At 44.2% G+C, this 15192-nt stretch overlaps 1 protein-coding gene across 1 annotated transcript in view; it reads left to right on the forward strand.

Annotated features, from left to right (window-relative positions):
- Nucleotides 1-14482, forward strand: part of Ca10 (carbonic anhydrase 10) — a 528017-nt gene extending 513535 nt beyond the window's left edge. Inside the window, exons 7-9 of the mRNA XM_055620147.1 lie at nucleotides 9356-9510; nucleotides 11493-11667; nucleotides 13185-14482. Of these exons, the coding sequence (XP_055476122.1) occupies nucleotides 9356-9510; nucleotides 11493-11667; nucleotides 13185-13207 (353 nt within the window). The 3' untranslated portion in view covers nucleotides 13208-14482. The remainder of the gene's footprint in view (nucleotides 1-9355; nucleotides 9511-11492; nucleotides 11668-13184) is intronic.
- The last annotated feature ends 710 nt before the right edge of the window (nucleotides 14483-15192 follow it).

Consider the following 15192-nt stretch of genomic DNA (forward strand, 5'->3'; position numbering starts at 1 on the left):
ACCATTATCATGGGTGACAATGCATTCCTGTGATAAAAAGGAGCAGACATGGTGTGTTGTTACTTTTCTCATTGTGGTGATAAAACACCTGACAAAAGCAACCTAAGTATGGAAGATTTTATTTGGCTCACAGTTCCAGGGTACCATCCATGGTGGGGGATAAATCAGGACAGCAGGAGCTCAAGGCAGCTTATTACATAACTCGGTCAGAAGAGCGGAGGGGGATGAATGTTTTCTATTTCTCCAGGACCCCAGCCTGTAGAGTGATGCTACGGTGTTTAGGGTGGCTCTTTGCGTCTCAATCAAACCATTCCAGAACCCTTCCTTTGACATAGCCAAATGTTTGTCTCTGTGGTGACTTTAAATCCCATTAAGTTGACAAGATTAGCCATCACACTAGGCTCCGATCCTAGCTCTCCCAAGGTCTTTGCCTTTCACTTCAAGGGAGTTTAACAACTCTGAGGTAGAGTGGCCACATCAGTAAGCTAATGTTGAAAGGGCTGTGTGTGGATTAAATAAGATGATAAGTCAATTGCCTGGGCAGGGACTGATATGAACGCAGTGTGCAATATGTTTGTGTTCCTAAATTGTCTTAAGGTTTATACTTGTTGAATCCAGCTGCTTCGGGTTGGGAGGCAAGACATTGTTGTGCCAAGAATAGTTGATTCTGAAGGCAAGTGCAGCAGCACAGGGCGTGCTGGCGGTGGCAGAGAGGCTGACTTTCAGAGAAGGACACGTGCTGTGGTTGGATCTAAGTAGTGCACACAGGGACTTCATGAGATGGTACTGGCTCCTTTGAGACGAGATCTCTCTGTGTAACAGTCCTGTCTGTCCTATGTAGACTAGGCTGGCCTCGAACTCATAGAGATCCACCTGCCTCTGCCTCCTGAGTGCTGGGATTGAAGGTGTGTGCCACCACTGGCTGCGATGGTACTGTTTTCCATGAAAACTTAAATTTCCTTTTTTTTTTAATTATCGTTTTGTGTGATGCGCATTTTGCCTTCATGTATGTCTGTGCTCCGTAGGAATGCACTACCCCAGAGTTCAGGAGAGGACATTGGAGCCCTTGGACCTGAAGTTACAGCTGGTCATGAGCCACCATGTGGGTGCTAGGGATTGAACCCAGATCCTCTAAAAGAGCAGCAAGTGCTCTTAACTGCTGAGCCATCTTTCCTGTCCTGGGTTGCTTAAATTTCATATGTCTGAGTAGAACTTGTAAAATATTCTCACTAACCAGGCCTGACAATAAAAAAGACCAGCCTGAATTAATTTTGAGCTGAATTTAGAAAGTCTTCTAAAGAAAATCCATTTTATTAAAGTCAAATCCAGGTTCAGCAGAGTGAGGGTCAAGACTGGAAGCACATGACATTAAAAAATGGATTTTCAGAAAGGATTTTCTTGAGGATATATTGGTAATTTGGCTGGAAGTATTTTAATTTTTAATGCACTCTATTCAGATGATGTTTATAAACCTCTGTTTTCCTTGTTAATTAGTAGACATAACAGCTCAATTACGTATCATTTTGATACCACTTGATTTCATGGAACCAACACTTTTTATTTTTTTTTTTACAGTATTTTCAAGAGGCAAAACTAACAGATAATGGATGGCAATGAACCTTCTAGAATGGATAGCAAGGAGTAGTTGTCAGAGCATTGCTACAAACGCTTTCTTCTCAAATCCTTAGGCAGTGTGTTATTCTGGTGATTTTATCTTCCTTCAATTGCCTAATCACATGTTTTATGTCTCAGATGTCAACTGTCCCCACAGGCCTGAGAGCCTGCGCACTTAGTCCTCACCTACTAGTACTGTTTTGGAAGGCAGTGGAATTTTTAGGAATGAGGCCCCACTAGAGGAATTGGATCATCAGGGGTCATAGCCCTACCCTTCTGAAATCCTGACCTATCTGTGTTTCTTGACTGTTAAAGCAATGACTCCAGCTACATGACACTGCTGCCGACACAGCTGTGAGCCACTCCCACCACCATGCCATTTCCTGCCATGATGGACTGTACTCCTTCAAATTGTGAGCCAAAAGAAATCCTTTCTCCCTTAAGTTGTGTCTCCCGGGTTTGCCGTCACAACAAGGGAAAGCAGCTAATTCAACACTCAAGTCATGGATAGAAAGTACAAAGGGGATCTTAGATCTAACAAAGAACGCAGGGGACAACCAAGTCCAAATATGAAGACATCAGCTTACTGTGTCATCATACCTCCTCAAAGGAAACAAAGACACATTACTGGAAGCATTTGGAGGAGAGCTTATGGACATGGCACTCGGCACACAGAACAAGCCCCTTAAAAGGTGTTTTAATTAGCCTATTTGTAATTTCAAGTTAGCCACACCTGCTCCCGAATTTCCTAGTTAAAAAAAATATATATGGATATGTAGGCAAGCATAGACCAGCCTGTAACTGCCTCCTACTTCGCAGCTCTTGGGGAAAGTTCTCCTCACAGTCCCCCGGGGGCCACGGTGTTACGTGTGTTGAAGGATCACCGAAGAGCTTAAGCATATTGCTCCAGGTGCCTTTCTCTGTGCTCAACCGAACACGTGTGCTCATTTCCGAGGAAGAGATTTGGGAGTGTTTTCACAGAATGCCAAGTGCTGTACAGCACTTCCCAGGTTGCTGTCTCACCAGGTACTCACGGCAGTGAGAACAGATGAGGTGCAGCTTACCTCTAACAACACAGCTCCCAGAGGCCCTTTTCTTCATTTGTGAGCTGTGTAAAAAAAAAAAAAAAAAAAAAAAATGACACCACTTTATTTTATCGCAATTGCTTTTCTGTTGTTTGTTTCAGTTGAATTTGCCTCAGATTACGAGGGAGGATGTTAATCCAGATACTAAAATTGCCCGGTAGTTCATATTGATCAAAGCCGGTATTGATCTTTGGGAGTATCAGGCTGTTTTCTCGGTGGTGTTGTCTGCCTTGAATAGGGACTGCAGAAGCAGGAAGCAGGAGATGTTGAATATCAGCAAAGGTCTGTGTGAGTCAGCCCCATGCCCTTGGCTAAGGCACCAAATGGAAGCTCAGACTAAGGAAAGATTCCTTATTGTGTTGACTGAGACATTTCATTCCAAAATCAGAAGTCAACCGGGGGCTTCTTGATTGTAACTCTGGGAACTTAATATAAGATAAATTCTAGATTCAACGTGGTGTGCCACAAAACCAAAGGCCCAACCATGAACTTCCACAGTCACTCAGAACAGAAGAATTCAGTACATATTGATTATCCAAGAACAATCTTCCTTCTCTTGCAAATCCGCAGCTGACACATTAACAGTGAAGTGCTTTCATGCCAAAACCCAATAAGGATAAATGTGGCTATATAAGCTTGTTGGTGTTGAGAGATGTTTCAGGATCTATGGAATGCTTTCACCTGAAGATAGTCTTAGAAATTATCCGCAAGTGTCCCCAGGTAAAAATAGGCTATGTGAGTTATCCATGAAGAAACAGTAAATTACTGACAAACACATAACTAGAGTTTACACTTGAATTAAGACTCCCAACTTGGAGTCTGCAGCTTTGCCTTCTATAAAACATTTTCTCATGAGAGAAATTATGGAAAGCCTCTCTGAGTGCCGAAGCTGAAATTTTCTGACTCGGCAGTGGTTTTTTTCTTGGCTTGCACTACCTCTATCCTATTGTATTAGCTACTTTTCTATTGCTGTGTTAAGACACCATGACCAAGGCAACTTATAGAAGAAGAAGGAGTTGAGACTTGCAGTTTCAGAGGGTTAGTGTCCATGACGGACATGGTAGGGAACACAGCAGCAGGCAGGCATGGTACTGGAGTAGACCTCGCCTCTTGAGACATAACCATGAAGCAGAGAAAGCTAACTGGAAATGGAGTGGGCTTTTGAAACCTCAAAGTCTGCCCCCACTGGCACACCTCCTCCAACAAGGCCACACCTCCTAATCACAAACTGGGGACCAAGTATTCAAATATTTACACCTACGGGCCCCGCTCTCATTAGAAGCACCACACTTAACAAATTCACCGAGCAGTCGGGAGAAGAGGCGTACGCAGAGGCACGGCCCATCGTTCTGAAATTCCAGCGCCTAAAAGGAAAGAGCGCTGCTTTCATGTCAGTCTCTGAGGCAGAGTGGCACCCGTCATAAGAACAATGTTAGATGTTAAGTTCATATACCAATTTCAGCAACATAATTATGAGAGTACATGCATGTGTGGTGGAGAAACAGGATGTTGCCATGTAAAGCTAGAGACAAGGCCAACAGCCTCACCCTGGTGTCTTGAGTGTGGTATCTAAGAGACAGTAGGTGCAGTACATTAAAGTCAGCACTGGAGATTGGAGGAATGCCTTCCCATTACCTGTCCAATGTTGACTATCCCTTGCTTGGTTTCTGCTCAGCGCCATCACCAGATGGGGCTTCTGAGTAGAAACCATTATGTTTTGTCATTTGGTCTTGTGTTTACCGAACAGTCTTTGATATGGCGGACCTCAAACTGGGGTCTGCAATAAAAGAAGCAAAGGTGTCCCTTTGAGGCTCACAGTTCAGTGGGAAGAGTCACATAGCTAAATGATTCCGGCAGGAGAATTCAGCTAGGGATGTTAGAGCTCTGGGGATGGCAGGGGGTTTTCCAGGGAAGCTGGGCAAGAGCACTGTGGGTTAGAAAGGTGACACCAAAGCTACCCAGCATGACTGAGTACTTACCTGGCCTGAGCCTTATGATAAACAATGCTTGTAAAGCATGGTCCTATTTTTCCCTCTACTAGCCTATGAGCCAAGTAGTCCAGCCATCTCTCATCTGTACCCTGTAGACATGGGAACAGCCGCTCTTATCACCTATGGGCCCAAGGTCATGCAAATACAGGCAACAAAGTCATTGTTCAAACTCGGGCCCCAAGCCCTGATTCTTCAAGCTGGATGGTTTCAATTTTTGTAGGGGGGAACTAAGAGTAAACATACAGACTAAAAAGTTGGTAGGAAGGGCACAGTAGCAGTTGATGATCCCAGGATGGCCACTGAGTATGACCACTTTGTCTGACAGAGGCGTGACCAAAAAGGACTTTCCTACCAGGACCCCAGCAGACTGCAGATGGAATATCCACACTCTGGTATTCTGGGAACATGTTGGTGCTGAAGGAGAAGGATAAGCACATAAGCATCACATCTCTTGCTAATAGCCTATACCCTCCCCCAACCCTTTTCTCAAATATGGCTGCTACATAGAGGCTGGTCTAGTTTCAGGAAAACATAAATTTCTTTATCCTGGCTCTGGTTGTGCCTGGAATATCGCTCATCTCTGCTGCACCCATCCTTCCCTCCTCCCCACCGTCCCAAATAAAATAAAATACAGTAATAGCAGCGCGCTAGAGTACCCAATATGCTCCTCATACAAGCTTGGTTAAACACATCACGTTGACCTTTAATAAAAATGTGCCGAATGCTTCCTTCTCTCATTCAATATGTTAATCTTCGGGCCAAACCACCGTCAGAGCAAGCCTCATTAAGTACAAATCTGATCATGCCATCTCTGGCTTGAAACCCTTCAGTGGTTCCAAACTGCCTCCAGGCTGAAGTGCAAACTCCCAACAGCACAGACAAGGGCCTCCTTGATGTGGCCTGTGTTGACCCTGCTACCCTCATTTCCCACAGAATCCCTCCACCTACATCCTACCCACACTCAAGATGTCCCTGAGTACCTAGCCCTCTAAACTCCCTCAGCTCTGTCTCCAGTGCCTCTGTCTGCAGAATCCTTGACACCTCACCCCCTGCCAGCCACAGACTGATTACTTCCTGTCATTCAAATGCAGTTCAGGGCAGCTCCTCCATTCATGGTTTCCCGAGTCCACCCAACTCCAGATAAAGCTGACAGCCTCTCTCTGTCTTAGCCCGCACATCCCTGTTTGTGATTCTTCCCTACATCCACCTAATTATGCCCAGCTTGGTTGCTCTGAGCTTGGTGCTGGCACATTTTCAGCAGATCATAGAAACTTCGCAGACAGGATGAGATGGACATCCAGCTTAAGCTTATTAGGAGAGTAACTGGTGAAACTGAGGAGGACCAGCATGGGAGTGTGTGCCGTGAACTTCCTGGCTCTGTGATAACAACGCTTGCTATCTCGGGCCACAGAACAGACTCAGCCCAGGCAAATTCTGGTGGCTACTTCCTTCTTTGGCTTGCCCTGGGCGTTAGTGTTCCCATGGAAGAAAGTACTTGTTTCTATGTAAATGGAAAGTTTTTAAAAGTTACCAAGCATGATGGTATACACCTGAATTCCCAACCAACACTTGAGAGGCGAATGACTAGTGGTTCAAAACCAGCCCTGGCTCTATGGCATCACATTTCAAAAAACAAACAAAAAAAGACTAGAGAGCAGTTAGGAGTACTTGCTACTCCTTTACAGGAAGCCATGTACGTTCCCAGAAATCACATCTGGTGGCTCCCAGATGTGTGTAATTCTAAGTCCAGGGGATCTAACACCCTCTTCTGGCCTACGTGGGCATCTGCACACACATCTACATACACAGAGACATAAGTTAAACTATTTTTTAAGACTGGAGGGAGAAAGGGGAGAAAGGATGAAAGGAAAAGGGGAAAAGATGAAGAGAGGGAGGGAGAAATCCTTCATCTTCGGTTCAGTCAAGTTGTTCTCCAAGCATGGGTTGGCTGATCTCTCTCCATGCATTGTTGGATGGGGGATGGGAGGGAATCACAGTAGAAGAGGAAGGTTTTGGATGGATCAGGTAAATGGTAGATGTGTTTGCATTATTTCAAGCTACTAACTCAATTGTTCTGCTCACATTTGACCGTCAGGGAGCACAACAACTCAAAGCCCTTGGCAAAGATGGCTCTTTCTTTTTTTTTGGAAATTGCACTTTATTTTCACTTTTCACAGAGGAATTTTGCTCTTTGTTTTTTTTTGTTTTGTTTTGTTTTTTTTTTTTTTTAGTTACAATTTGTTAACTCTGTGTCCCAGCTGTATCCTGCTCCCTCATTCCCTCCCCCTCCCCAACTCCCTCCCTGGTCTCCTTCCTGCCCCTTTCCAAGTCCACTGATAGGGGAGGACCTCCTTATCAGAGAGAGTTTGAGCAACTCCTGGAGGAAGAACGGAGGAGTGCCTTTGCCTGTAAAGAGAGATTGACAGCATGAGTGCCTATAGCAGGAGACAGTGCAGTCATCACCCTGGCTCTGCCATCTACCTATGTGTATTGTCATGTGCTGCCTGGGTCTTCAACTGGAATGAGGCAGGCACTGTATCTTCCCTGTCCATTCCTGTATCTTAAGAACCTAACCTTGGGCCCAGCTCAAATAGGTACTTAGTGACTATTTCTGGTGAATCAATGAATGGCCTTGGCTTCCAGGTCAGGAACACTGGGTTTCTACTTCTACTCTGCAAGCATCAGCTTCCTCTATGGATGTGGACTTTGTCTCTTTGGTTTTCATTCTTCCCATCAGTGTGGATGTGTTACTCTATGACTGACCCATCTGTCCGAGTGTGAGGGTCCAGCTAGGTGGGAACATCTTTTCTTATACAGTACTGCACTTGAGTGATGACATCAGCTGCTATACAGCTAGTTCTTTCACAGAGGGGGTTAGGCACATCCAGAGGGGCTATGGGAATGAGCCAGTCTCATGCCTCAGGCAGCCAGGCTTTGGTGCCCACCTGAGTACTCTCCAAGCCCCTAGACTGGCCATAATGGTGTGGGCTCACAGCACACTGGGACATTTACCACCTCTGGAGACAGATCTGAAATTGCTGGGAAGCCACTATAAGACGACGGAATCAGGGACTGAGAAAGAAAAGAAGCTTGGACAGATGGTCAGGGAACACAACACTGAGAGACAGAAGCAAATAGAAAGTAAGGGAACCTGAGAAGCCACAGAATCTGAAAAGGGGAAGACAGAAATATAAGATGAAGTGCCACATTTTAGGAGCTAAGAGAAGCAGGCAACAGTAATCAATAAAGAAAGAGAAGTTATTACAGGAAGAAAGGAAAGTCAGAATATGTCAGTAATTATAGGCCCTGATACGTTATCGTTTTCTAAAACTTCAACCAAAAAGTTATTAGAAAATATACCAAAATGGTAATAGTAATTGTTTTAAATGATTAGAATTATATCTTTTTCTCTTTTAACCCCCTAGTCTTAATATGTAGGCATGTTTTATTTTTAAATTAAAAAAAAAACTATTTACTAACAAAAGATGTGATACATATAAAAGACCAGACCATCTGGATAGGCCTAATGAGAGGGGAGCCACAAAACAGAAGGCCAGTTGTTGAACTTGAGCTTTGAACTTTGGGGTAGAATTTCATCTGGCTAAACTTCTTTTCTAAACATATTTTTATGAAAAATAAAGCAGTGTTTCAATAAAGCAGTGTTTATAAATCAAGAATGGCACCTGGACAACATTGCAACAGCCCCTAAAGCCTTTATTTGCTCATTTTGTTGTGACTGTAATGCCGATGTGCTGTGTGGTTTGGACTCGTAGCTTCAGAAATTTAGGCTATCATGGTGGAGAAGGAATGGCAGAGAGAGCAACTCCATTCATGATGGCAGGACCTTGAGGTGGTGGCTTGTTCGCCTAACAGCACAGGACACAGACAGAGCAGGCTGGAACTAGGGGCTGATTTGACTTCAAAGGCCCACCCTTCGCGACCTGCTTCACCAAGCCAGGCCCCAACCACAACAGGCTCCACCGCCTTCAAAACAGCATGCAGAACATGCATCCAGACATGAGCCTGTGAGCTCTGTCAGTGTAATGACGATCAGGGTTGTCTTCCAAAGTGTAAGCCTGTGGGGGATGTTCCTGGTTCAAATCATAGCACTGTGTGGCCAGATGTTAGGGAACCCATGGTGCTGCAGCCCTGTGGTAGGCTGTGTTATTTCAGCTCATCAGTATTCAAAGTCTCATCTTTCTTCCTTAAATCTCTGCTATAAGCATTAGTTATGTGACTTCTCTGACCAGCAAAATGTGAGTAGAAGTGAGTGGCACACACTGCTTCTGGGATGGAACGATTTTAACGTCACCATCTTTTCATTCAGTCACGATGACCTCCAAACATCAATGCAGACAGTCAGTGGCCACTCTGAGGGTCAGAGACACAGTGTGAGCAACTGGTGACCTAGAGGGGACTCTTCGGCAACCCAGACTGTTGGCGAACAATACATAAACTTCTGTCATTTAGAAAATTAGAAAAAAAAAAAAAAACAGAATAAAACACTAGCTACATGAGGAGAGTAACAATGGAACTGTTACTGAATACATTAGAAGATACAGTCTTCTGAAAACATACACACATACTAACATTACATATAATGAAGCTGTATCGGCAATACTTTATCAAGACACTAAGTTTCGCTCTTCCTTCCTTTCTTTCCAGACGATGCATATTTACTCCAGGGACTCAATATAGAGGAACTGTATCCAGAGACCTCTAGCTTCATCACTTACGATGGGTCGATGACTATCCCGCCCTGCTATGAGACAGCAAGTTGGATAATAATGAATAAGCCTGTGTACATAACAAGGATGCAGGTGAGCTTACCTTCTGTTCTTTGGCTGATGGGAAGAAAGTATGAGGACAAGCTGGGTAGGTTCTGAGCCTGTTGTGTTGCTTTACGAGGATCTATGCTGCCATAAAAGCACAAATCGGGTGGCACAAACAACAGAAACATGTTTGCCTCACGGTTCTGGGGGACAGAACCCCAGAGGGAGGAATAAGAAGGGTTGGTTCCTTCTGAGGAATGTGAGAATCTGCTCTGCACCTGTTTCCTGGATACCATGTTTTGTCGAGCATCTTTGGTGTTCCTTGGCATAAGATATGCTACCCCCAGTCTCTGCCATCATTGTTACTTGGTGTTCTCTATGTGACTGCCTCTCTTTCTACCCTCTTAAAAAAAAAAAAGAAGACCCCAGTCATACCAAATTAAAGAGATAATGTCAATTACTTTATATAGACTTAGCTGATTGCATCAGAAGTATCCCTACTTCCAAGTGAGGTCACATCCTAAGTTCTACAGATTACCAGTGCCTTCGATTTACAGACACAATTAAACCCACAACACTTATGTTTACAGATTCAGCATATGAAATGGACTAATCTGAACTACTTATGGAAACACTCCACCTGCCCGAGGGAAATAAGAGTTGGTTCCAAAATCACACTCTATAAATAGAGTGTTCAGTGCACAGATAGAGACGCAAATGGATGCAGTGGCTCACTCTTGTAATGAAGCTGAGACAGGAGGATCACCACGGGTTCTAGGCCAGCCCAAGCTACAGAGTGGGTGCCTGTCTCAAAAACATAACAATTTTTAAGCTAGGTTTTTCAAACCTATAAACGCTAAAGTGAACCTCAGTGGTAGAGTGCTTTCCTGACATAGACAAGACCATAAGTTCATTCTCTATCACCGGATACAGAGGAGGAAGAGGAGGAGGAGGAGAAGGCTATGTTGACTTCATTATGAAGGGACTTCTAAACTCTTTTAAAAATAATGTATGTGTTTGTCAGTCTCCAAGTAGAGGTAACGTGGTACACAGTATTTCACAAACATGTTTTGAATGTTGGAGTTGTTTAAGATCACTTCAGATAGTCTACTCTTCAGAACTGCACAGGAATCAGCCTGCTGGCCACCCTCCTCTCCTTCCCTGTGATGAGGGTAGATTTGCATGTGTCTGTCCCAGCTCCAGCAACTGACTGCCAGTATCTAGAAAGCCTCAGAGGGAAGATGAGCTACTGAAGCAGAACTCTACCTCCTTGGCAAGATCTATGCTCATAGGCTGACAACATGCACTTTCTAGTCCCAGATCCTGTTGGAACTTCTTGGATGACAAATAACAATGACTCCCTCCAGATCACTCAAGCTCAGAAGAGGGACATATTCAAGAGATACTGAAGTATCTCGGAGGTTCAAGACCAGAAGCTGATACTCCAGTATTCACTAGGGTCAGAATGCCAGAGACAATTCTCTCCACTCGCCTCCTCCTCCCCTCTTTCTCCTTTTCTCCTTCTCTTCTCCTTCTTCATCTTCCCCTTTTTTTCTCTTCATCTCCTCTCTTCCTCCTTCTCCTCTCTTTTCCTTTTCCTCCTCCTACTTCCAGCACATTTTGCTTTCCTTTTTTTTTTTCTGCTTCACAGCTTTGTAGTAAAACAACCTAGAGATTCAAAAGCTAAAACTTACACTGGTCCAACTTAGTTTACTGGACAAACCAGTACGGTCTGCACAGTAATCATGCAGAGTCAAGGTATCAGAAACTGCTGCCTGGAAACTCATGTTGCAGAAACTCATCTTATGAGAGGATGAGATGGTCTGTTCAGACTCCACAAGCTAGCAAGCTACTCCATATCTAAAGGCATCAGTGGCCCTTCAGCTCAGCTCAGCAAGGAAAGGGGACGCTAAGGACTCATGACCTTGTCCAGACAGCCAATACTGCCTGGCCAGGCCACAAGCTACTTAGCCTTTCTTCTCCAGCACATTCCCAGAGTGGCTGGATCTCACAGCTCTTTCTCCCCTCAGATGCATTCCCTACGCCTCCTCAGCCAGAATCAGCCATCGCAGATCTTTCTGAGCATGAGTGACAACTTCAGGCCTGTACAGCCGCTCAACAACCGCTGTATCCGCACCAACATCAACTTCAGTTTACAGGGGAAAGACTGTCCTAACAACAGGGCCCAAAAGCTACAGTACAGAGGTGAGTACAGCAGCCCCAGGAACAGCACCCAGGCCAGAGGTCCAGCTTTTAGCCTATGCGTAGCCCCGTTGTAGGAACTCTGACAGTAAGGTCACTGCCACACCTGTTTGCAAGGTGCTTCTCTATTAGCAAATTCTGTGTGCCATACATAGACAAAGGAGATGAAGGTTAAAAGGCTTGATCTATGTGATGTGTGTTGATGTGTATGTTTAATGCCACATATATCAAACCTTTGCATCTCTCCTGTTTCAGGCAATCCAGTCTTTTCTACTAGAATTTTACCAGAGAGCTCAGAAGCCTGACCTCCGTAAGGCCACGTTAGAACAGAGTAGTGCAAAGCATTAGAGCTTTTAACTGCATGTCCCTTTAAGAGGGATGGGATGTTCTGGACATTGTGCCACTTGGGTCCAATGAATAAGCAGTTATATCTTTATCTAGAGTCATGTCCCTATAAAAGTTATTCCTACTAAAGAGTGCATTTAAGATGACATCTGTCTCCTGCAGCTGGCTGGTTTACACCCAGGCTTCTTTCTTTTCTTCTACACATTAACTGGACACCGATCAGCCACTATGATGAACTCTCTGTAGGTACAGGGAGGTACAAACATGGCGGAGTTTAAGAGATGTCAAGACACTCAAGCACCTACCTTTAAAGCAAGCCATGCAAGCCATTCAAACCCCACCTGGGCTCTTCCCACCATTTCTGGTCTCTTCCTGTCATTCTTAGAAGTCATGGTGGCATGTGAGGGAGAAACAAGAGCTTGAATGGGGATTCCTTTGTAACAATGACATGGCAAATACAAGGACTGTGAACATTTTCAGACAGACCACTGCTGCCCTTTAACCCCAAATACACTGGTCCTCTTTCCTCTGGGTTCCTCTCATCCTTTTGTCTCTCTTAGACTCAGCCACAACTATTGGACAAATAGTTCTATCATTGACCCTTCTCACTATTCCTCTCTGGTTTATTGGGCACCTACTATGTATTGGGCACTTAGGTAGTGGTGGTGGTACAGTGGTAATAAAGACAGATATGACCCTAACCACAGAGAAGGTGTGGCCTAAACCAGGGTTTAGCACCCTTGTTACAAAGAAGCAGCAATCAAATATTCTAGACATTGAGAGTCAGATATTCTATGTCCAACTCTAATGAAGTAGTGTGAAGTCAGTCATAGGCAACATGCAAATGACGTAGCATGGAATCCGCTACAGTCAATATGCAAATAAAGGCAGAAAGTGCTAGTTTGAGGCCCCAACTAGAACTTTCTAATGACAAAAATAGACTATAGCTATCTCAGCTGTTGAACATTTGAAGTGTGACTAGATTTGACAACACAAGTACTGACTTCCCAGTAGGTAATTGAAGTGTCCTGGAAAGCAAAAGTCTAGAAAGCCATGGGACAGGGAGTAGGTACTTTTGAGTGAGCCCGCTGCCCTCTATGCATATTAATCCAGTTGTGCCTTGTTTTGTGTTGTGTGTATGTGTGTGTTTGGTTTTGTGTCTTTTCTCTTTCCAGTAAACGAATGGCTCCTCAAGTAGGGAATTAAGCCAAGAAGAAGCCCACCTCAGTGAAATTCTACAACTGTGAATCGACGTAACCCAGAATGCCCCTGCCCCTTTCTTCCCTCTTCTTCCTCCCCTAAGCCTTTCACTCTTTGGATTGGCCCCTTCTTCATGAAAATTGTTTGCAAAAATGTTTCAGAGGAGTGCATCTCTACACACACACACACACACACACACACACACACACACACACACACCACCTCCATGATGGGAAGTCAAGTTTCAGAAACAAAGGTTCATTCATCAAAGGTCTTAGAAGAAAACAACCAGTTAACCTGATTACAATTTTGATACTGTTTTCCTGAACTAATAACTCTACCCAATGAGACTTCTCAGCCTTTGTACATACAAAATTCTTCCAAAAGAGAGAGGGGAGAAAAACACCGCTCCAAAAGCATCAAGTGAACTCAGCATCTCATCAACCCCTGGCAGTGCCCCAGGATACTCTGAGGGTACTGTGACAGGCGAACCAGGACAAAGCTGACCAAGGACACTTATTTCTAGATTACGGTTCTTCTGTTTACTCAATGATTAAAAAAAAAAAAAAAAACCTTCAAAAAAAAAAAAAAAAAAAAAAAAAGGACAGACATCAAAGAGCTCTATGTTGTATATATATAATCGCCGCAGACTATAAGAATGGAATTATTTCCCTCTTTGTCACATAACTGTACTAGGATTTGCCCGAGATCAGAATCGATCCATTTGCTGTTTCTTGTTTTCCGAAGGTCATACATTGTGTTTGGTTATTGTTAACAGCCCAATAAATGTGTTTAATGCGTTGATTTCATTCTTCTGGCTTTGGTCTGTTCTCCTTCCTGCCAGGCTAAGCCCTAGCCCCGTGCAGCTACCTTCTTGGATCTCCCGTGTTCCTTCATCTCCATCTTTCGTTCATTTGCAGCCAGTTTTACTGAGTTTGTGGCAAGCAGGAATGCATTTGCTAAGCAGGTATATCTTTAATTCCACTCCATGGCTTGATCATTCATCCCAGGTGAGCTGCGCCTGACACAGCAGGCGACAGATCCCTCACGTTTCAAAACTGCCATTCCACACCCTCCTCCCCCAACCCCTGTGATGCTCCTGAAGGAATGCACTTTGCCTTGTAAATTCCTGGGAAATTGGGGTATCTTTTCTCTCCAGGTGCAGCCAGATCTCACAAAGTACAAACGAATGCCTTTCTTTTCTTGTTTATAATGGTCACTCACTGTGTTTGGTTACTGTCAAAAAAAAAAAAAAAATCAATAAATGTGTTCAACAAGTTACCCAGTGCCCACGTCTGAGTTTATTGAGAAGGAAGATGCTTTCGGCTGAAGTTCCCTGAGTCCTGCTGGGTCCACCGAGCAATTGCATCCAGCAAGCAGGGCAACTGGAGCTGCCAGAACAGGCTGTCTGGCCAGTCCCAGAACCAGGTAATTAATACCCCGTTGAGAAAACATATAGGCTTAGCTGCTGGAAAGGACAACTTGGATGTTTGGTTGGTTGCCAAATTAAAAATAACTTTCATCTCTCCTTCCTGTCACAATCTCTGACAAGAGAGGAAGCATGAACGGAGTGGGTTTGTACAAGCAGCACTGACAGGGGAAGTGTATTAGAAACCCCACCTAGGGGCAAAGTACGTTGGTGATGAAAAATTCAAACAACTGGGTCTCTCATAATTAAAATACAGCACTAAGCTGGATTTTTCTTTCTACTTTTTGCATTCATGGTAATCATAGGGCAGACTGAGCCATGTTGGTATCTAGGCCTACTTCTAAGCAATTGCATTTTTACAGGGAAATATATGTATATATTTACATGGTCTTCCATCTTCCAGACCAACCCAAGAAAGGTCCTCTCCACATTCACCGGGGTTCCTAAGGTATAAAGAAAGGCAGAAGAGCAGACATTCCACCTTCAAACCACATGGGAACAATGAAGATTAGCTAGACAGTGATGCAGTTCATTTAGCAAGGCGCTTACCTAAA

The sequence above is a fragment of the Psammomys obesus genome, unplaced genomic scaffold (assembly GCF_907164565.1).
Source record: "Psammomys obesus unplaced genomic scaffold, mPsaObe1.curated_primary_1811, whole genome shotgun sequence".
In the NCBI taxonomy this organism is placed as follows: domain Eukaryota; kingdom Metazoa; phylum Chordata; class Mammalia; order Rodentia; family Muridae; genus Psammomys; species Psammomys obesus.